This window comes from Prorops nasuta, unplaced genomic scaffold (genome assembly GCF_024137725.1).
Source record: "Prorops nasuta isolate Cenicafe-Biocafe unplaced genomic scaffold, Cenicafe_Pnas_1.2 PNAS00008, whole genome shotgun sequence".
NCBI classification, from domain to species: Eukaryota; Metazoa; Arthropoda; class Insecta; order Hymenoptera; family Bethylidae; genus Prorops; species Prorops nasuta.
Window position 1 is genome coordinate 8658125 of NW_027116805.1, and position 23944 is coordinate 8682068.

The following is a 23944-nucleotide window of genomic DNA, read 5'->3' on the forward strand; positions in this document are numbered from 1 at the left end:
GGCAAAAGACACGTACTGTATAGCACACAAACTGGGTATAGCACAACACAAGAGACGACAGCAGAGCACCGTGCGGTTGTTTTAGCGATCCTAAGAAGCGCAATGGCCGACTAGCTTGGATCCTTCAACGGGAAGAGAGAGAGAGAGCTGGCCCGTTTCCTGCCTCGGGAGTAACCGCTTAATCCTGGATCCCTGCTCGAACAACTGGACGAATCGTTCGAGTAAAATGCGCGCGCGACAGTCCTGGGCACACAGGTGGAAAACGGTCTGTTCACGGTGCTCCCACTCTCTGTCACTTGCACCAGGTCCCCGTGCAGCACCGAGTCGCGCGATGGATAAAAACCGACTGCCGACTGGCAACAATACCGAATACTGCCAGGCTAACTGGCTCAACTGGCATGCTCCCGACTGCCTCCGTCCGTCCGTCCGGTGCCTCCCGTACCGTACTCCCGTCACGACCCGACTCCCTTACTCTCCCGTCCCGTCGCGGCGCGGCGCGGCTGTGTCTCTCGTCCGTCCCGTCCGTCGTGTCGTCGTGCGTGCGTGAGCGTGACTCCCGTACATACGGCGTACTATCATGGATGGAGATGTGGAGAAGCCAGCACTCGGCAGTGTTTTGGAGTGTACGCGAGCTCTGGCAGAGTCAGAGGCCAGCCAGAGCAGAATTGGACGATGGGGACGATGCGCGAATGCGCGATAGCGATGCACCGGCCGACGAGTCCGACCGACCGACGGATAGAGAGATAGGTGAGGGAGGGGGGGGGGGGGGGGCGCTGGCTGGTTGCTGGCAGCTGGCTGGAAATGCTGTACTGTGGAATATCGTGGCGGAGAGCGCGAGTCGAGCGAGAAGCGAGGCTCCCGAGAGGCTATGCGATACACGCGCGCGCACGGGAGAGAGCATCCGCATTCCCGCGCAACCATTGGACGGAGAGAGAGAGAAATTCAGATGCGCGGACGAAGGTGATTGGGCGTGGTGCTAGGGACCCTAGCGCCCTCTCCCTACCCTTCCCGCACATATCGCACCTGACGCGCGCCGATCGTGCTGACATCTCTCGTGCTTTTGCCGTGCGGCCGCGTCTCCCGCCAAAATTTAAACCCATATCCTTCTCCCTTCATTTTCTCTACCTTTCCATTGCCAAAAAATTCCACTTGCAATATTTCCTCGAAATATTTCATATCGCTAATTTATCAATCAGCATGATTCTCCATTATGACAAATTTCTCATCGTAATAATTGCAATAATGTTTCTTTCCCAATGTTTAAATCCAAGTGGTATAATTGTTATCATACAAATTTGCTCGTTGGTGGAACGTTAGAGTCAGGAAGAACGAATGGATGCGGAAGTAGATTGGCTCTGGTAGCGGCCGGGCTTGTCGAATCCGGACGATTGTGCGACGATCGAAAAGGAGTTTCGAGTTGGGTTGGGTTGGGTTGGGTTGAGAGCGCGATAATAGACCGCTGGACGATGCTGAATGCCGGCGCAGCGCGTCCCTTGACTCTCATTGTCCGCAAGTATGTCAAGAATTGCGCGAGCGAGTACGCACATACCGTGTGCGGTAGCGGCGTACACGGCCATTTTCACTAATGCCTCGGCAACTCGGGATAATTGCTTGGCCACGCTCGTTGTGCTTAGCCGAGGAAACGAAGTGTGTCAAAAGTAGCCTGTTACATGAATTATAAGGCTTTTTGCGCGCTACGTGCTTCTCTCTAGATATATATATATATACGTTCGATATCGGTGAGCTCAGGATCAACCTCCGTCGCCGCGATCCCTCATTCAGATTATCAAAGCTTGTACATCCTAAAATCATTCGCGTGAAAAAAACACAAGAGGCCGGGACATTTGAGAGAGAGAGAGAGAGAGAGAGAGAGAGAGAGAAAATTATACAAGGCAGCAGTAGATTTTCTAGCTTTTTACGCGATTAATATTTTTTTACACCACTGCTCTTGATTATATTCATGATTCATACACAGTTGACGCAGTATACGATTGTCCTATCTTATCTGTACACACATGGTATTCGCGACTTGCGATAGGCACGTAATAAAATTATTGATATGTCTTAAAAAAGGGATATGATGATTTCCTCTGGCATTTTCATTGCGTCTCAACACAAGAGATGGACATTCTATCATATTATTGTCTTGTTTGTCAAATAAAATGAGCTAAAAGTGCGTGGAACGATTTATATAGGAATTTCATAATTTTATCGCTATATATAATTGTTAAGGATCGAGGAGAATTAATTATGGGATCAAGTTTGTATTATGCTCTCCAATTATAAAAGAATACTCTTCTGATACTGGCCAACGCGAGTAGCATGATTAATATAAAGGAATCCCATGCGAATATGACGAGTGGAAGAAATTTTCAAAAGGATCGTTAAGGCTACGTAGATTATTGCAGTAAAATTGAGCTTTTGCTTCGGAATGGTTGTACTTTTTCGACTGATTCAGTGGTTTCGCATGGAAGAATTGTGCAACTCGAATTGCAACGGATCGGGTATCGAATGACGTACAACGTCGGTCTGCTGGGGCGCTTTGTGCGGCGCGCCCGTGAAAAATGCAGAGGCTTTCTAATGCAGCAACTTTTAAATATATACCTATATATAGGGAGCTCGGGGCAGGATGGACAGGACAGGATATCTATACCGGCCGTTAGGGTTCTCGGTGCATCACACTCCTTAAGGTGGATTTATACTCGCGGCCAATCAGCTGTATAGGATGGATGAGAGACGCTTCCTCGAGGCCCGGGGGGTACACTCCTGCAGCTCGCTCACTCGTACATTTCGAGGAAAAACTGCCCCAGTTGCCTTGTTGCCACTCGACAGTCTCGACGGTGCTAGGTGGAATTCTCACGAGGAGCCGGGGAGCCAATAGCTGATAGAGCCATCGACAAAAACTTCAAAGGCATGCGCATGCAACGTGCGACCATAGATAAATGTACTTGCAGTCGAAAGCGCCGCTCGGATAACCCGGACCCCATATCCTCGGGCCCTGACCATCCAAGGACCCCATCAGACACATTCCCCGCACTCTCTCCAATCACAATTCTATAATATGAAATTATTTACAGCTTATTATTTCTATACATGTAGAATAGCCCCCCCCCTCCCCCTCCCCCCGTTTTCTAACCTGCCGATCAATTTTAACCTCGATCGTTACATCTTCTACCGACTGTGGAGGTTTCATAAATATAGACAAGAGTTATCGTAAAAAGAGTAACGAGTGAAAGGGATAAGGAATCCAAGATTTAGTTGATTTTTAACATTATTTTGCAAGTAAATTATATTAGTCAATTGCATGCTCATTAGGATATTAGCGTAGGAAAGTAAAAATGGATTTTTCGTAAAATTAATCAAAGTGCAGGGAATGCATGGTGAAAAGTAAATGCGAAGGAATTAGAGATATAATTGGATCGAGCGAAGAGAGCACGAGGTAAATAGAGTAAAAGTAGAAGTAAACAGGGGGGTGGGGGTAGTATAAACAATAAAGTAGAAGAGGTAAAGTAAATGGAGCTGAGGTAAGCGTGCAATGAAACTCGAATCGCGAGAGGTAAGAGTATGCATGGCTGAGAAAATAATTAAAAAATCTACCTTCCAATAGAGCAGTCTTTTAAAGGCTTCTTTTATTATCGAGTTTCTCGCTACAGACGCTGCTCGACGAAACAAACTTTCTTAAATAAATAATCGGAATAAAGGAAGAAACGTTTGATTCGTTAAAGCCGATCGCGTCATTTCGGAGTATCAGCAATATTCGCCGTTGCAATCGTTAAGAGTGAATCTATCGATTAAATAAAAATGGAGTTTTTTGAAAATCAAGGCTAAACTCATTTACAACGACACGATCGAGTAATCGATGATGCAACAAGGGGAATTACAAGGAGGAAAGAGAGAGAGAGAGAGAGAGAGAATGTACACGTATCGCGCGCGATATGAGGAATAAAAATTTACCAAGGACAGTGGTTATTGGGATGAAAATGAATTTATATATATATATCATATTGAAATAGGAAAAACGAAGAAATAAAAGTGATAAAAAGCAGGCTGGATGAAATTATTATGAAAGGGAATTGGAGCGACTTAAGAGAGAGAGAGAGAGAGAGAGAGAGAGAGAGAGAGAGAGAGAAGGTTGAAATTTGAGAGATTAGGCATTGCAGCTCAATGTGAAATTGCAGTTTTAGCGCTGAGACTCGCCAAGGCTAATGTCTGTGATTCGGATCAAGCAATTTCTTAGGGGCTTCCATCCAGCACTACTCACATGCACCCACGCAATAATGGGGAGAAGGTCAAGGGTTAATAAATAGAAAATGACGTGTAAAAGGTAGGAAAAAAGAAACGATTAGCCATCTGTGCCGGTCACGTTGTACGTACATATATATTTATACGTATGTATTCTCTCGTGTGCGTTACGTATAAGATGCTTGCGTTACATGCACCAGAGAGCTAAGATATTACATTGCGTGATTGGCCCTCACGCATCAGTAGCCGAGAGAACATTAAGCGAAATACACGTGCGCTATATCGAATCAGTGTGATTGAAAAGATTTTAAACTTTCCTGCAGAATCTTACTCTTTTTCACTTATATAGCATTTCGTTTAATTGCTCCAATCAAAATATCCAACATGATTATTAAGAATAATTGCACAAGAGGCTTTCCGGCGTAGCTAGAGAAATTTTTTACACGTACTTTTCTCGAAAAATATATATTTTTCAATTTCTCTTTCTCATAAAATCCCTTTATCATTGTCCTTCGATAGTATTATAGTCGTTCGATTCCTTACCTTTCTCTTTCTTCGGATTTTATCTTCTCTCCTTTTTTTCTAAGTAATCGAGGAAGATGATGCTCGGAGTAAGATGCATTAACAATTTTACTATTCATTTTTTCCTACTCGTCACTCTGATAGATCTTTCTTTCGCAAACTATTCTAACGTGTACAGAGAGCGTTTGAGAAAAGCTGAAATGATTAAAAAGCTGAAGAACTACAAGAAATTGAAGAAGCAGGAAGGTGCGATAAAATTAGTTGGTGGAACGGCTGATTACGAAGGTAGGTCAAGGAACGCATTTCTTAAAAATACACACACCCACACACACACACATATATATATATATTTTAATCATTTATTGAAGTAAAATTTACAGGGTGAGTAATTTTTATGTGTACCAGGCCTAATAACTTTGTCATTTGTACGTACCTTTAGAACATAACTTTATGGCTACGAGGGGGGAAAAATACTATACCATTGGTTTAACTTGAAAGGTCATTCGAAGGATGCACGAGGATGGTCAAGTTGAGTTTTCTAAATGGAGCACCATGTAAGTTATTGCATATTCCAGCTTGTGCGTTGCTGATCTAGCTCTCAAGAGTTTTCCAAAACACTCTTTATTGTGATTTATCATTTCATTCTATCAAACATTAGATATGTTGATTTGAAATTCTAAATAGGTGAGCGACCAAGTGCGCGTATATGCGCACAGCAGTTGCAGACGCATGCACACTATTTCAGTAAGCCCACAGCTATGTGTAATCTCAAATTGAAATATCTGAGGAACGACTCATTTTTCGAAACATTTGACATTAATTGCAGAAGATGGTATATTTTTTTTATATAAGGTGGTCTATTTGGAAAACTCAAGTTGACCTTCGTGTAACATTGAAAAAATCTTCCAAGATAAAACCAATGGTATATAATAGGTACGTATGTATATTCTGCCCCCCTCAAAGTCACAAAACATTACTCTCAACCATTTCTTTCGAGAATCACATGTAAAAATGTTATTTTACGAGTGAGACATTAAATCACTCACCCTTACACGTATAGTGATATGGTAAAAAATAAATGCATTGAATAAAAGTAGGAAAATTGGCGAGTGTTGTCGAAAAACCATGATGATCTCTGATGAATTTTAAGGGCGCGTGAGGGATAAGGGGGAAGACTAACAATCGAGACACTATATATATTAATAGGGATAGAGATATAAGGATGGGAGAAATGACAACGTGTACATATATGTGTATAGAAAAGCAAAGATATATAAGAGAGTATTTGAGAAGAGAGAGAGAGAAAATCGGACGCGATCTCGAGCGCGCGCGGAGTAGGAAAAATTAGTCACTGAAGAGCAAATGTGAAATAAGCGCGAGTTTTATTGTTCCGTATTCGTTGTGCAACGTAGATTAAAAAGGGGTCAACTCGCGGAAGATTTATGTCAATGATTCCGTGTGTGCGTGTGCGCCTATGCGAATAGCGATGGAAGCAAGCATCTTGCACGTTATAGAGGGACTGTGCCGCCTATGGCGCGCGAGGCTATATAGCTGCATGATATGGTCACCATGAAATTCAGACATAAACTCGAAGAGTTTTACGAGAAGATTCGAGAGAATAGTTGCATCTCCGCGCGACACTTGAACGGTTAGGCGTTTACGGCCCGAAGCACATGCATTTTTTCCCCCCGTTATTCGCGCTTCTGCAAAATGTCTGCAGCTGCGCGTACCTTTAGATTGTCATTGCGTGATTTAACGTCATGCACCGAGATCATCTTCATCCCCCGCTCGTACATCGAGCGCGCGCGCGATCAGCCCTTTATTTAAAAACCATACGACACGTGTTGAGAATTCACGCGGCTTCGAGCTATATCCTATATATATAGTATATTTGCATGCACGCATGTTAATTTCCCTTAACCCTTTCATTCTATTCCGTCCCTTCTGCACTCTCGATCATCGATCTGAATAAATTCAAAATGAAACACTCATCACCTCTCTCTCTCTCTCTCTCTGTACGGCGCATCTTCACTATACTTGCATGGCTATTATTATTATAATGATCGAAATGGACGAAATATAATTGATCTCTTAATTTCTCTCCTTCGCTTTATTACTTTGGGCCGCGTTAATAATGTAGAAATATTACATAAATCACACATAACAGCTGCACGCGTTGAACCTTGAAAATATTGCGCTAAATTATTTCTCTTGCAAGAACATTGCATGATTTATATTTTGATTTGTTTCCACTTGTGAGGTGCGATCCATAAAATGAAAAAGAGACGAGATATTCCTCTGCCGTGCAATGCATTCCTTTGTCGTCGCTCTCAAACGAACCTATAATTAACTTTCCCTCTTTTGTCCCTTACGCGTTCAATCTCATTATTCCATCTTTTTTTTTAAAATTCCTCTACAAATTAATTAATAAGACTATATTATAATCGCGGGTTTAAGTCAATTCTCTTTATGAGATTTTATCGTTTTTTAAGAAAAGAAACAAAGACGAGAGAAGAGATTGTCTGGTAATATCCAATCTGGTACGTTTTACAGTTAGAAGGTATACATTGTATGTACGGGTACGTGTTGGTGAATGTGTTAAAATTAGCGCGCGCGCGCGCCCTAGTGTGTGTGTGTGTGTGTGTGTGTGTGTGTGTGTGTAATAAATATAAGGCTCTCTACCGGTAAGGGTTGGAAGGTTACGCTTATACATGTATACATATATGTGTGTACACTGCTTATAGGTTTAAGTGTTGGTCGGATGTAAATAAAGGGATGTACTATGGATATTTACGTGTAAACAGGAAACGTGGAGATACTTCACAACGGGAAATGGGGGAGCGTTTGCGACGACGAATGGGATTACTTGGAGGCCAAGGTGGTTTGTAGACAATTAGGCTTCGCCGGTCCAATTAAACCAACGACAAATGGACGTTTCGGCCAAGCCAGAAGTGAGAATCTATTGAATTTCCATTTACTCTCTCAACAATTTCCACCGTTAACGCAGCCAGATTAATTAATAGTGTGTGTATGTGGGTGTGTGTGTGTTTATTGTCCCCTATACATACATGTAAGAGTATGTATATTAGTAGAATCACGCACACGCACGCACACACACAAACGCGCGTACGCATTCTTATTCACGTAATGTAATTGAAAATAAAAGAAGTTGCACGGTGTTAAAGGACGTTTTTGGATGGATAACATTTATTGCGACGGTACGGAGGAGGAGATAGCCAAGTGTCGTTTCGACGGATGGGGAAATTCCGATTGCGAGAGTGGCGAGGCTGCTGGGGTAGTTTGTGCCCAGAGGGAGGACCACCAGGCTAAACCTGCCTCCTCCTCCCCCTCCTCAACTCCAAATTCAACCTTCAAAGCCCCCGGAAGAAACAAGCCCAAGCCAAGAATCAAGGATGTGCATCAGCAAGGATTGGCCATGAGATTAACGGCTGGTCGATTACCAACCGAGGGAAGACTAGAACTCAAGCTGGGAAATTCAGGTATATAGGTACATTTATATATGAATTGTCCGAATGTACGTAGCTGCTACTCCCCAACTTGTACATACTTTTCAGCTAAAAGATTCGGCCGTATAAACTCATCCTCCCCCTCTTTTTCTCACTCTGCCCCCCTCATCTTACTATAATAACATTTGTCCCATATTCATTCCTTTCCGTGATATCTTCTCCTTAAATGATCGCTCGCCCCACACAAACGTCGTAGCATATAGAGAAAGGCTGGAGTTTCATCAGGAATATATCAACGGACCTTCTCTCTTTTGCCACTTTTCTTCATCCCTCCACCTCTTGCACAACCATTTTCTACTCAATTTATCCTTTCTATGGATCTACCATTTCTTTTTTTTTTCGTTTCAATAATCATCCTTTTCCATCATGTTTTTTCCTTAAATGTCCGTTTACCCACCGAAAAAGGATCGAGCTCAATTGTTGCAGGCTATAATATATAATAGGGAAATAATATCAACTCATTCTTTTCCTTAAATAGTCGCTCCCCCCCCCCCCTCAAAGTAATACTCCGAGCTTCGTTAGAAATGTTAATAATAAATTGTTTCATGACCCTCGCGCGGCCTTGTAGCTCGCGCAGCTAGCTCCTATCAATTAAGTTTTACCGATTTTTATTCACCTCGCAGCAATTGGGAAATTAGCCAATTGTTCAATTTTTTTGTATTTTGCTATCATTCTCCCTCTATATAGCTCTTGCCATCACTTTCAATGCTCCTATCATCCTTTTTCATATGACTATATAGGTTTATTCGTCTCTCGCTTCCCCCAGTCCATTAGGTAAATCTTTGTCTCTTATACATGTTTCTCCCTCGTTCATTTCTTATATACCTCTCTAGCTGTGTCCCTCTTCTCCCCTTGGCCCACTTAACCTCTGGTCCTTTCACCAAATAACGCAAATAATCTTCCAATTTGAAGCGCATTTGGCCAGAAAGAAAAGATTGTACGAGGATCTCGCGCACTTGTACCGATGAAACTTTTGGCCGTTGTGTAACCTTATAGCAATAATACAATCGTTCTCTCTAGTAATTTTCCTGCATAGCTATAGAGTTGGGACGATAAAGTATCGCACACAGTGACACCCCTTCCGCCATTTCTATTTCATAAACGCGAATCCTTTAATTTTCAGTGTTGCAGTGGTTGCATTAACCTAATTTTCTGCTAATGGCTGCGGCAATACAAATGTGCGGGAGTTGTGAAAAGTATAACTATTTACCAGCATCATACTTGCTGTATATATGTATAGGGGGCCTTAAGCATGTGCAGCTAGCGAGAATTAGAATAGGGCTGGGTGCATGTAAATTTTTCCGAGGAACAAAGTTGTAGATGTAATTGGACGTTGCATCAAACTAATATATATATATATATATATAATATTTGGCCGACAGATTGGAGTGTGGTTTGCGGGGATGGCTGGTCTTTGTTCGAAGCAGGTGTCGTCTGTCGGCAATTGGGACTTGGATATGCCGCTGACGCCGTTCAAACGAATTTTTTTGGCGGTCCTCGAATGCCAATGCTCATCAGTGGCATCCATTGTGACGGAAAGGAAGAAAACATTGCCGAGTGCCTCCACGATGAAAATCCATACTGCCCAGGTCTGTCTGTGCCCATGCTTCGCTTATGTATTCAACAATCGTTCCCTCCTCCTCGCAAATATCGATCTATAAATTCATATTCTTCTATAGATATATAGGTTAGTTACGTGTATATATAGCTGCACGTGTCTGCAGGACCAATCGTCGTGCAAAATGAATGAAACAAGCCTTTTTTTATTAGTTTCTATAGAGCGAGAGACTCTATTATAATGATTCCTCTGTCACACTCGATACCGATCGAGCTCGAAATCCTTGTTGCAATTATTGCACAATTGACAAGTTGATTATTTCTCGTAAATTGAAATAAGGATGATCGTTGCATGGCCATTGATCGGTGGTCGAATGACTGGGGTGGAGGATCGGATATGTTTCATGGGTTCTGCTGAAATTTGGTTGAAATTTGAAAGGTCGAGGGGAGAACGTGGCCAGCGTGGTTTGCCAGAAAGAAATGGCCGATCTGGTGCTGGATCATTTGGAGCTGATGAGGACCGCCCACTTGGAGGATAGACAACTTTACTGGCTGCAGTGCGCAATGGAGGAGAATTGCGTCGGATCGCAAGCTTACAAAGTGCAAAAGGAGTCGGACAATTGGCATTTGGAGACGAGAAGGCTGCTCAGGTTCACCGCTAGGATCCTCAACGCTGGCAAAGCAGATTTTCGACCTGCCGTGCCAAAGCATCTCTGGGAATGGCACATGTGTCACATGTATGTATTATGCCTATATACATCTTATTGTGCACAGACACCTCTGTGCGCGTATATATACGCATGCATCGCCGCGATCAATGCATGGGAGAATCGAGTCTTTGGATAGTTTTGCACCAATAGGATTTAGGAAGCCTACAGCTACAATATTTCTTATCTATGGATAATAAATATATGCAAGAATGCTATTCTTCGAATCATCGACTCCCATTTGAATTTATAGCTTTGGCATAAGTTGTCCGGACAGATCGAGCACACATGTATATGTATATGCATAAAATGCATCGCGCCACTACACGGCATTTTAACAATCAACTTTATCGTTTCAATGTAAATCTTTGTAGATTTTATGCTATTTTTTTCGTCGACTGCTTTATTGGAATATTGCATTAAAAGTTTATTTAAAGTGCCTCATTGATTGTTTTAGTGGTAGTAATAATGTTTTAAAAGACGAATTGCATGTGAGATCGAGATCTCCGTGCAAGAGAAATTAATTGGATAATGCAGTATGGAGCATTTAAATGACCATTTGCTTTTAGGCATTACCATTCGATGGAAGTGTTTGCGACGTTCGATATAATCGATTCGATGGGGAATCGAGTGGCCGAAGGCCACAAGGCCTCCTTCTGCCTTGAGGACAACCAATGTATGCCTGGAATCAAACCTAGGTAACTTTCAATAATCCACACACTCACACACACAATCAACATTTTCCATTCCTCTCTTTCAAATCTCTCTCTCTCTCTCTCTCTCTCTCTCTCGGAAATTATACTTTTATATAACAAATCATCGTCAGCTTCTATTGATATACACAGGGTGGTCCAGTGTAATAATTATTACCATCTCTCTCTCTCTCTCTCTCAAAAGCTTTCTCAAACATACCATAATAATAATTAATGTACTGTTTAATTGAAGCGTTCGCGAGATATTTGAATGATACATAAATTTTACATAGGTGTGGGTTTGACTCGAGTGACGAGAGTAACCGCTACATATATGTATGCAGACCTATTCTCTCACCTATAGTATATTCGCTACCTCCTACAACTTCAGATTCAAGTATCTCGCATAAATATCTGGATTAAACGCTACAGAATATGTGCCATTAAATATATAAACTAAAAACATCCCTCTTTCTCTCTCTCTCTCTCTCTCTCTCTCTACCTAAAATATCTTTTTAATCCTTTTCTTTCGATTCCCTTAAAATTGGTAAATTTATTGAAATGTTAAGATAAAACACACACACACACACACACACAACTATTGCAGATAAGGACGAAATTATTGGATTTGCCCGTATATGAACTTTTAATTTAAAAGATATGACAGGACGTAGCATCGCAGCGAGAGTAATGAAATTATAACAATTTTGAAAATACAAGGCGAGACGTACATTGTAATAGCGATAATAATTTAAATAATCGATCAAAGTGATGATTATTGAGAAAGATGTGTAAAAAGATTTATTTCTTGACTTTAGCATTCTCTCCAGTAGATGCATGCATATATACAGTGCTATATTCTTTGCGTCCTTCTGCTCGATATCACAGAGCGTAATTAGAATTGCTCTTCGCGTCTCAACTTGTTTTTCCTTCATTTTCAATTCAGCACTCGATTCCGCGTGAAAAATTTCACCCAACCTTTCGATCTCGTTCCTTTTCTTTTTTTGCCGCATTTTTATTGCCTTTGGCATCGTATTATACATAGGTTATTCCGGGGATGTTGGGGGAGTGGGAGGGGAGAGATTGCTTTCTTCAGTTTGTCCTTCCTCTCCCTCTCCCACCCTTGTTCGACGCGCGCGCGGCGGGAATTAATCGTCTAATTAATCACGATGAAAGTCTCGTTTGATTCACGAGGCAAGCCAGCAAACTATAGCGGAGACCAACTACAATAAGAATGTTCAAGCTAGTCGAAGCTTACCTAAGAAGCTCTCATTGTTTTAGGTACAAATGTGCCAATTACGGAGACCAAGGAATTTCCGTTAATTGCAGTGATATATATAAACACAATATCGATTGCCAGTGGGTCGACATCTCCGAGCTGGAACCGGGCCAATACACGTTCAAGGTTGCCAACTACAAAATTTCAACATTAGCATAAAATTCTCAAAAGATTCTTTTTCTTTTCAATTATAATCAAGTGACGTTTATCAAGTTGCTTGAAATTGCACGTTTCGAGTAGCACGTACACTCTTGCATGGACATTTAATAACTCGATCCGTTATATCAATAACGCATGCTTCGGGCTATCAGCTATATGAATGTCACAATGGACGAACCGTCTTCCAATGATATTCATACAACTGGACATTCTCTTTTCTTTCGACCATTCACCAAATTTATTAAATTATCGCACTAAAATATATCGTGGCAATTACAACATACGCGCATTGCATGTACATTAAGTATATGGAACGTTGCAATTGTCAAGATGTATACGCGTATGCTTAATTGGCTATCTGGTAAATGCTAATATGCGCAGAAAGAGAGAGAGAGAGAGAGAGAGAGAGAGTTAATTGTTTGAGAAGTGACCGATTAAATTGACACAATTGTTAAATGTTCATAATTGTGTGATTTCTTTTTCAAGTATATATACACATGGATAATTTTGCATTTGACATGTGGTATAAGAATTGATGTATTGGCGGTGGCGGTACTCTCGAGCGAAATATTGGGGAAAGTTTGCCAGTAAAGTTGACAGGTTGTCAATAAGGGGATTCTTGTGATTTCAGGTAGCCGTCAATCCAGAATTTAAAGTGGGAGAAATGTCATTTGACAATAATGCGGCGATTTGCCGTTTGCTGTACACCGAAAGTTTTGCGACAGTTGACAGTTGCGTCATGGAGAGACCTTGAGTAAATGCACGGGGCGCCTCTTCTCATCCAATTATTACTATATATATATATATATATATATATACGTATATAGTATTATCCAGTCGTTCCATAATTTTATTCTCCAGGTACCATATGTGTATAAACGCGGCGTACGCGCATCACCATGCAACCTATATGTATAGTACTGCATATTCTCGTCAGTCCTTCCATCGGCTAATAATTTATTCAATCTTATCAGCGAGAAGCACAAATCCGTGAATTGAATATCGCGCGAATCAGCTCCTTTAACTTGTAAGCTGTACAAATATATTAAGTACAAGCTGTGTAAACTAATTTTGCAATAATTTGGCCACGGAGGCGGATGCGAGCACTCGATTGACCAATTGTCAAGCGAGCCAAGGAAGAAAGTGGAAAGTAAGTAAATATTGCAATATAGTTGAGTTGTATCGGGGAGAGAGAAAATATTGCATGGATATCACGAGGAAACTTTAAGCATCAATTTTTTTGTATACATGCAGTTATTTGTTAAGTACCTTTTTACCGAGTGTGAAATATCCATGCATCTTCCAAATTCTTTTCAAGCTGAGAGGAAAAATCTTGTTAGCGGAATATATGGAGTATAGGAAAAGAATTATAGGGGACTGCGAGAAAAACTTTGGCAAATCTAGAGACAATAATTAATGTATGTGTGTATTTGTATATTATTCTTGTATATATAAATATATATATGGCCGTATGACGTAATTCAATTGATCCCTCTCATTCAGCGCGTCGCGAAATATTAGAAATAATTCATCGAAATAAGTGAAATTGATGGTCCAATTGTTTACGGCGCGATAATAATAAATTATCGTGCCACAGATAAGAGTATTGAAAGGTTTATTTAGACGTGTTAACGGAAGAAATGAAAAAAGTTATGTATTATTACTCGATAACGATTGCATATTAAGGTTTTTATCACGAGGATAGATTGCTTTGCGAGGAAAATATGGCAATGTTGTGGTATGTTACGTATATATATATATATATATACAAAGGTATTTATACGTGCACGGTGATAGCTCTCCGCAGTCCGCAATCTAATACTCGTCGGATCCATAAAAGAAAATAATCTCACCAATAACTACGCGCAATCTGATCTTTCGCGATCGATGTGCTTATGTGTACACTAGCTACTATATCTATATATACATGTATATAGCATATGTTTAATAAAACGCCTGCCTGACTGCCTGGCCGCCTCTCAGATTTCTCTCCGATGATAACTTTCTAATGTCCAAATTTTATCCCACGTAACGAGTCGACCGTTCGAAAGAGGGATTGGACAAATTGAACAAAGTGCAGTCGAGAATAGTGTTGGCCTGTGCAACATTTTTCAAGTAAAGGAAAACCGATGAATTTTCATGCCGAAGAATATGGAGAAGAACAGAGATGAGGATTTCTTGGTGGAATTTGTGCTCGGTCGATAAGTGAAATTCGTGAGGGAGGGGGAGTAGCTTAAGAGTTTGGAATGGTGAGGAGGTGGGGGAGGAGGGGGAGGATGGTGTATCGGGCTAATTGGAGGATCGCGGCTTGCTCGAAACCTCGGAACCGTCGAAATCAAGCGAGTGCGGGCCGGGCGAAAACCTTGAGAATTTTGTCACAGTGTGGCTCCAGCTCGTTTCTGATCTCCCGTTACGACATTGGAACTTTCGCTTTCTAAATTTGAGTGGAGCGCCTCCGCGCGCCGATGCCGGTATACCGCTACGGACGGACTATACGCGCACGGTGTTTGCCTGCCGGTGGTATGGTATGTACATACAACTTACTGCACGATCGCGGGGAGTTAAGGGGGGGAGGGGGGGGGGGGCAACCGTCGAGCGCGAGCCTATTCACGGCCTCGCTCGCTCGACGTACTATACTACACACACACACACACACACACACTAACCAGGCGCAGCAGGCTGCGCTGCGACTGCTCGAGCGGGCGAACGCGTGCCACCTCCGTTTGCTTCATAACAGCCGCCTACGGAATCTCAAGTTTTGGAGTCTAGGACCGAATTTATAGACGTTGACCCGATACTCTCTGCCTTATTCCTCCACCTTACGATTGCCAACAGACGCACGTACATACCACCATAGACGGATCCGATTGTCTAGGAAATTTTCTTCTAGGATCGCAAAATAACCCGGTTTATAACCTCCGATGATGCCTTTACCTCCCCCGGCCTCCTCACGCTTCCTCTAGCCTAGATCTGCCTGCAGTATCGACTGATGTCGCTCCCTCTCTCTCTCTCTCTCTCTCTCTCTCTCTCTCACGCTCTCTCACTCGCACTCTCTCATTCACTCACCGATCCTCCTCGCTTATTCTTTTTTTCAAAATTACCTATACTTAATTTCTTGTCCATTTCATTCTCTCTCTTTTCACAAATAATAGTTGGAAAAATTGTCGTCTAGGATTGAATTAATCGAGAGTGCTGTTTCATGGTACAATTTTTTTCAACGGATATCTTATGATAGACGTCTAATTATCTAGGATTATTCATCATTCAACGCGAGGGAGCATTTACTTTGCTGCAACATTTAAAAGCGTGGAATAAAAGTTTTAATCTAGAAATATTCGTGTGTATTACGTAGAGTTTTTTAAATGAATTCTATAAAGAAAAATGTGATGAAAATGATCTAGGAAGTTTAGTACGCTTCCTCGTAAGAAGGCTTGGCCTAGCCTGGAGCACTGTGAAATTCAAATATTTTAGGAATTGTCGAATAGTTGTTGTTATCCTATCCTTCTGTGTGTACGCGTTTTCATTGAATATTATAAAATAACACGTGGATATCGTCTAGCTCTCACTTCTAGCTTCATATTACCAATATATGTATAACATATAGTCGAGACATCTCCTATACATGTATAGTTAATATATACATTGAGATATTCTCCTCAGAGTGATATGTAGATATTTTTAGAGGAGGGAATTCTACTTAACAATTACTATAATAATCGATTAATGTAACGTTCAAGTGGCATAAATAAATGTTTATACAGCACCAACAACAGTTTGTGAAAAAGAAACTTGGCATTTATCGAGGCAGAAAAGATGCCAAATGGCAATACCAGATATGGCTCGACTTATAATTTCCTATTCATCGGAACAATTCTAGCCTAGATCAGGATAGACTTTCTCTCTCGTGCGGACCATGCGGTAAGCAATACTCCCATGCAAGGCTTAACCCCATGCATATGTTCCTCGCGAATAAAAGTAGATTATGAGGATCGCGCGCGACTCTTCAAACTAAATTCTCTACAATATCATATTCTGGCCAATTAATTTAAATAAATATATCTATATTCGGATGTTTACTAACTAAATATTTAAATTTCTCCGGTCATCGACGAAATTTGAAGGAAATTTTTCAGTTTCCTCTCGAGATACACGGTGAATTTATTCTTTTCCATTATTTCATTACCAATTTAATGAGAGAACTCGAAAGAATGCAACAGACGAAGATGTATTACCTTACAAGTTGTTAAGTTGAAGAGATGACACGGATTAAGGAATATTTTTAATGCTTTCATTGACATATAATTGCTCGAGCACTCGAGTCGATGCGAGGGAGTAATATATTAGTTGTTAATATTTAATGAGATTTTTAAGGCAGGTATACATATACTTATACATATATAAGCAAGAGAGGATGGAGCTAACGATTACTTGGTTAAAAAAGAAATGGGATCGATCGATCAATTATACAGCTATAGTGAAAAAGATGTTCAAGTGTGTCATTGTCATGCAGCGATTCACCTAATTCAATTGGCATTAAGAAAAGGAGGACTACACTGGCGCTGTCAATGAAATCTCACCCATGCAGTCTTAAATGGCTGCGGAATACAACGTGACTGCGTCTATAATTCGTTTAGACGGGGAGTCGGGCTAGGAGAAGTATGGCTTCCCCAATGGACAACTTGGCGCAGTTTAAAAGATGCTTCTATACCATTCATATCGGTTGAAACTTGTGTCATAGGAATTATTCCATTCTCCAGCCATGCACAATTATTGCAACAATTGACCAACGGCAGATTTCGCGGACCTGCAGGCGATATATACTGCCACAGTTTGCTCCAAAATAAAGTCTCACCTCTTAAAGTTATCTCTATATACATATACACTGCATTATTATTACGTAGAAAAGTCATTGAGAGTGGACCTTTATAGAAAAAGCAATCGATCGATGCTTCTATTATAAGGTGTATGTAATTATTTTTCTTTTCCTTTTGAAGACAATTGAACCGATTTGTGAGCGAGTTTCGAGGAAAACTCAATATAGACGCGAGTGAGCCGAGTGATGAAAATTAAGATTGAATCAATTTGACAAACCTGTTAATAAAGTTGGTAAGTATATAGATGCATGCATATACGTATATATACAAAGTACACGATAGGGAAAGTATAAGGTGATTAATATTATCATTATGGGAAACTTGTGAGGGATATGTCAGTCGTGCGTCGCGGATATAACCTGCAATTAATTACGCGTTCGATTTAATTGGAATAAATGAGTAAATTGTTTGCGCGCAATAAGGAAATTTAGAGGCTTTGTAGAAATGTTGTACTAATAAAAGCGTGGATGGAGAGTGGTTGATTAGAAAGGTTAAAGAGATTTAGTGGTCTCTCTTCCAATTAATGCGCTTCTTCATTAAAGTTAAGTCAGCAGCAGCAGTGGAAATTCTCTAATGATTCGCTTGGCTGGAAATAGCGCTCGCTTATAGTAGGCGGGAAAATAGCACGGAACTATCCTGGCTCGGGGGTGAAACGGCTGAAAGGGACGAGCGGGCGGCCGGGATTTTAAGCTTCCGCGGGGCGATAATCGTAAAGAGGAAGTAAACCGAGCGTGTTCCGTCGCAATTGCCATAAGCTAGCTCCTACAGTGCTCCCAGTCACGCGCCAATCGATGCATAAGATGAAAATTAATATACGTGGGAGAGAGAGAGAGAGAGAGAGAGAGCGCGGTGGCCATCACAACGACAAATTTCTCTATCTCTCTCTCTCTCTCTCTCCCTATAGCTGCAGCTTTGACAAACGGACGTGGATTTCTCATGATACATCATAGATATTTATTATATATATATATATATATATATTAACGGGAAAGGAAGAGAAAATTGAGTAAACTGTTTTTCTAGAGAGAAGAATAAAAACAAGTGGAAGAATAGGAGCTATATAGGGGGATAAAAAGCGAGAAATATGGAGGCTGAGCCAAGTGACGTGTTGAAAAGCAAAGGCAGTGAAAATTAAATTGCGTGGGCGGCGAGTGCGAAGCTCGATGATATACATGCAAGTATATACGATATGGTAGAAATGTTAAACTGTCGTCGGATCATCGTTGTTTCGGATGTTGCCACCATTGCCACCACTGCCACTCGCTGCAACAGCTAACTTATTGTCGGAACGTGCTCTCCTGGTCGACGAGCAGCGTCTTTCCCTTCTGAGACCGCTGCTTTCCGAGCAAAAGGAAGCTAAAATGTTAGCCAAGGTCGCGCTCCTCCTGCTCATCCTTGACTTTAGTCTGCAGCTGGTAACACCGACACCTCTCGAGCATCCTCAAACTTTATGTTCCGAGAGTTATTCGCTTCTCGAATATCCTGGCAACGTTATTTTATCTGGTATATATATGTATATATACATTTTAGATGCATTATCATTTTCATCATTCCCCATCGACCTCTAACTCTATACGTCATGCGTATATCCTTATCTTTTCTTCCTATCTCTCTCTCTCTCTCTCTCTCTCTACCTTACTTCGAATCCCCCTTGCACACCGCGTCACATATACATGTAACAAAACAATATAGTATAGAGAAAAAAATCATTCTCTTTCCGCTGTACCGCAGTCTTCGTGGATGCCAATAGTGGACCAAATTGCAACGATTCCTCCATTCAAGGATATGAAAAGATCTTTACAGCTTTGTACGTCGCAGAGACCTTGAACAAGCAGGATTACCTACCTGGGCTTACGCTAGGTCAGACTTTTCTTCTATTAATTAACAATTTTTTAATTAGAAAACTTTTTACGGTCGATTTAATCTAAGAATGTCGAGTGTAGGCCTTGGGCCATTATATACATATAGGGTAAGAGCAAATTAATAGCGACGCTTCTTTCTCTCTCTCTCTCTCTCTCTTTCTCAACTGTCACAGGTTTAAAGATTTACGACACGTGTAACGACCCGTTGAGAGTGTACAAGGAAACTCTACGACTATCGGTGGAATCCGAATGTGTCGAGTACTATGACCTTGGAGTATTAGCACCGTGGGATTATCGAGGAATTTTGGAACCTTTGCGAAATTCCAGCGTCCATTCGATAAGTTTGTACAAGGACGAGGATATGTCGAGGGCCCTCGTTAATTTGTTGGTGCAATTTCTCAGCACGAGATTCGAAAGAGTCGATTTGGCGATGGCCACTACCCAAGAGATTCTAGATTATTTCATGCTTGGCAGCAAGGAGGCTGGGATCTGCGTGAAAAGTGCCGGAGACGTCTCTCGGATAGATCGTAACGTGACGGAGGCTGTTATTGGCCTGATCGGCACTCGGCAGGACATCGCACGTTGGATCAAGGGGGGTGAGAAGATCGACGGACCTCGGAAAACATGGGTCGTTTTGGACATCGATGGCTCCAATGTCGATGGTTCGTTAATCAAATATCTTATCTTTTCTACGTGCAATTTCTTCGGTCATAAAATGTAAACACTTTTGCAGTAGACACATATATCCATGCACTAATTGAAGTAATATAATTATTGCACAGGTGTTTACATTGATTTAACGATTACATATATAGAATTATTTTGGAGTTTGCGAGGATATTATATATATATATATATATAGGAAAAAGGAGTGGGGGGGGGGGGGGGTGGGATCGAGTGCGGTGTGGGTGCGCTGGCTCGAATGAAATAACTGGATGACCAATTAATTTGCAGAGCTGGTGCCTCCAGGGTCCTACATTATTAACGCAGTTCCATTCGACTTTGATGTCCTGCAGGAGTTGGGCAGACTGGATAATTTGGCGGAAATAGCGTCGAGCTCGGTGATACGCTCACCGCACGTGCTGGGAATTGGCAAGGCGATCCTCCAATTGGCCGGACACCTGCAGGATCTTCAGCTTAGAGCCTGTCCCCAGGAGTCCAACTGCACCCTACCGCGTTTCAATCCACGCGGCATGCAGGAGCTGAGGAAGCAGCAAGTATACGAGAACCTTCGCACACTGCCCAAACACCGCAGGATCAAATATCGAGTTGGCATGAGGCTGGGGCCCAAGGATAAGGAAGCATACGTCCAAGTTGCCACCTTCGGCCTGGAACCCTCGAAACTTGGACCGATCCCCGATCAGAGGCTACCCAAAATGCCTAGACTCTGCATCAACAAACTAATCAACAACTGCGCCAAGTGCGACAACTTTCTCTGGCAACGATCCAATCTCCTCTCAGGTTATTTCATTCCCATGCAACTCGATAACATATACATATATATCTATATATATATTCGCCTCATTTTCATTCTCATCCTTTAAAACTGCTAATTATCCAAATTTTTCCAACGACTATTCGCTATTTTCAATATTACAATGTAAATCGGTCCAATTGCAGCATCTCGGCGTTCCCGCGACTCTATATATACGTACCTATCGACTCTCGTCCTTTAATTCCACAGCTCTAACCATGCATGTATGCGCTATAAAGCTGTTATTATCACTCAGGCCATCAAGATTTTTAGCCTACTATCCATTCCACACTTTTAGTACTGTGAAATTACGACTGCGAGAAAATTTCGTAGTACCGCGATATATATATATATATTCATGCTAGTTCCACGCTAAATTGACACTCGCTGTGAAGAATAACGATCGGCTCCTATAAATATAAAGTGGACTGGCTCTTGACTGCACTATATATATATATATATATATATATATATATATAAATGAATATCAATCAAAGGGAGGAGCTTTGATTGCTTATTTTAATGTTCAAGTATGTATATACCTTATACATTGGAACGTTGTAGTACGAACGACATCGAGAAGCCTTATATATTAATTTCCATAAATATTAAAGTTAATTAAAGAAAGTGTGAAATTTTGTCTTGGCAGGGATATTGGAGAAGGGTGTCCTCAAGGCAGGAAATTGGGTCCCAATTCTCCTGACGATAGAGGCTTGTGGTACTTTGGCCTGTACGATGATTCTGCTCTTTATCCTATATCGTTACTTGCTGGAGAGTAGCATACTGGATGGGAGTCCAATATTAACGATCGTCCTGATCCTCTCGACAATGTTCACTCTGCAAACGGTGCTGCCATTTTGCATGGAGGATGATTATTTTGGCTCGGAGCACCTCAACTCCCGGAAGATCCTCGTCACCACTTTGGCCTTCGGTCTCGACTTTTCCATAATGATGGCCAGGGCGATTTTTCTCGCATTCTCCACCGAAGGCGTATTCAGCACACACATCAACGGCTACTTGCTCAGTTTAATGATCTTTTTCATGCTGGGAGTCCAGCTCGCCATATCCATCACTTACTTTGCCCTTGCCTCGCCAGATTCCGCCAGCACTCTGAGAAGTATGCTCTACATTGCTCTGCTGAGTAAGTATATACATGTACGATAAGGCGCGGAGCACATAAGAGCGCCGCAATTGGAATAAATTCCCCCGATAAGCTTCCATGCATCTCATTAAACACATCGACTCGATGGACATGCAAAGGTCATACAAGTATGAATTAATAATTCAATTGTACTTTTTCCATTGCAAAGGTTACGACATATTTCTGCTGATAGGCTTCTTCGCGGTGTGCTGCTTTATCGCTCAATTGCAACGAAATTACTACGAGGGAAAATGCTTTTTCGCTACTGCAATTGCTCTCCTAATAGCGTGGACTGTTTGGTTGACTTGTTTCATTCTGATGGAGCCGAATGTTCGCGATCTTGTCGTCTGTTCTGGAATAGTCGCTACCAGTTACCTCATCATCATAGGCGTTCTTATTCCAAGGACTTATTTTATGACAGCGTCCTTGACTAGGAGCAGGATCAGTAAATATACCATTGATCCTGCGGATTATGGCCTCGATCACAGAATCAACGCCGTTGCCAGACAGGTGAGAGAGCTGCAACGACAGCTGGTACATATGTATATTCTTTCCATCCATTTCTCTCTCTCTCTCTCTCTCTCTCTTTTCTTTCGCCTTCCACAATTGCACATTTTCACTTTATCCAACGCTGCTATAAAAATGTATAGTTTTATAGCTAACTTTAATGTTATAGTGTTATTTATTTTCTTTAATATATGTATATATAAATATTGCGCAGTATCGACCTTATTACGACTACATTCATCCAGGAAGACCAGGCACGGTTAACATATCGAGCCTTCGAGTTCCTCCGGTTTACCCAAACTATTATGGCAGTGCAAGTCCGGAAAGTAGATATCCCAGAAGGGCTCCAAGTCCGGATCCTCGAAGATCACCAGGATATAATAATTATGGCTACAACGCGGAAATGAAGGAAATGGAAAATTCCCCCTACTACATGACACCTCGCGTCAGGATTGAAGATGCCGACGTCAGTATACTCGAAAAACATTAATATTTCTAAACCCTTTATATAAATTTTTCTCTATAGTCTCCAATGTGAATGCATTAAGAGAATATAGATACAGATCTATTTAATCTTTCTCTCTCTCTCTCTCTCTCTCTCTCCCATTTAATAATCTTTTATGGAGTTGAGCTGTAAAATTTAAGAAATTTGAGTAATTTTTTATCATTTTGGCAGTTTGAAATGATGAAAAGTGGAAAAGTGGAAAAGTAGGAGTCAAGTGTGATTGATTTTAGAATAGTCCCGGTCCAAGGTCGGAACACGCAAGGCCACGAAGCAAAAGGAGAAGAAGGGTAGTTGTAGCTGAAAAGGATTGTATCGAAACTGATGTATACGTGGAGGGAAGGCTCTCGCCAAATCGCCGGACACGGGATGAGAGTTATCCTTCCAGGTCACCGAGCCCCAAGCTGGGGCCAATGGAGAAACCCATAAAAGAAGTGGAAGAGGACAACCTATCCAGGGTTACCAGATTCTAAATTCTTCGCCAACTTGTCATACTCGCAGGAGGATAGCTATATAGGACACGATGCCATGAAAGCAGAAGCAGAGAGGAAAAGCAAACACACACGCGTGCAGTCTCTCGATACTCCAAATCGTTCGTCAAGCTTATCAACGTCAAATTTTTCTCTCCTTTTTATATTACAAAGTGTACATTTAACGTCGAGAAGAAGGAACTTGGGGGACAATCGAAAAAGCCGTTCACCAAACTTGTACAACTTATTATCCAAAGTGCATGCATCTATATATTATAAAGTTTATAGCTGCACGAATTGAATCAGCGTACAGAGCGAGCGAATCGATTAAAATTTGTAATTGGGACAAATGTATAAATGATTAAAAAATAATATATATATATTATATATAGAAGTAAAATGTGCGAATCGTGTGGTTTGTTAATGATG

At 41.4% G+C, this 23944-nt stretch overlaps 2 protein-coding genes across 5 annotated transcripts; both read left to right on the plus strand.

The window, feature by feature from the left end:
* The first annotated feature begins 4388 nt into the window (after positions 1-4388).
* Positions 4389-14806, plus strand: LOC136775439 (lysyl oxidase homolog 2B-like). 3 transcript variants are annotated; one of them, XM_066730204.1, is made up of 8 exons: positions 4389-5049; positions 7569-7715; positions 7950-8264; positions 9674-9880; positions 10288-10585; positions 11125-11253; positions 12529-12652; positions 13317-14806. In XM_066730204.1, the coding sequence occupies exons 1-8, from the start codon at positions 4842-4844 to the stop codon at positions 13437-13439; spliced, it is 1551 nt and encodes a 516-aa protein (XP_066586301.1). In that variant the 5' UTR covers positions 4389-4841; the 3' UTR covers positions 13440-14806. The 3 variants fall into 3 exon arrangements, with proteins under 3 accessions (XP_066586301.1, XP_066586302.1, XP_066586303.1); XM_066730205.1 differs by having other exon boundaries at positions 13321-14806; XM_066730206.1 differs by lacking the exon at positions 12529-12652 and having other exon boundaries at positions 13317-13449.
* Positions 14807-16787: 1981 nt separating this feature from the next.
* On the plus strand, positions 16788-23919 carry boss (bride of sevenless). Of its 2 annotated transcripts, none has more exons than XM_066730441.1 (9): positions 16788-17791; positions 18583-19062; positions 19291-19419; positions 19595-20083; positions 20376-20882; positions 21545-22036; positions 22230-22546; positions 22758-23009; positions 23279-23919. In XM_066730441.1, exons 2-9 carry the CDS (start codon positions 18792-18794, stop codon positions 23516-23518), a joined length of 2697 nt encoding a protein of 898 aa, XP_066586538.1. In that variant the 5' UTR covers positions 16788-17791; positions 18583-18791; the 3' UTR covers positions 23519-23919. The 2 variants fall into 2 exon arrangements, with proteins under 2 accessions (XP_066586538.1, XP_066586537.1); XM_066730440.1 differs by having other exon boundaries at positions 16790-17791; positions 22206-22546.
* The last annotated feature ends 25 nt before the right edge of the window (positions 23920-23944 follow it).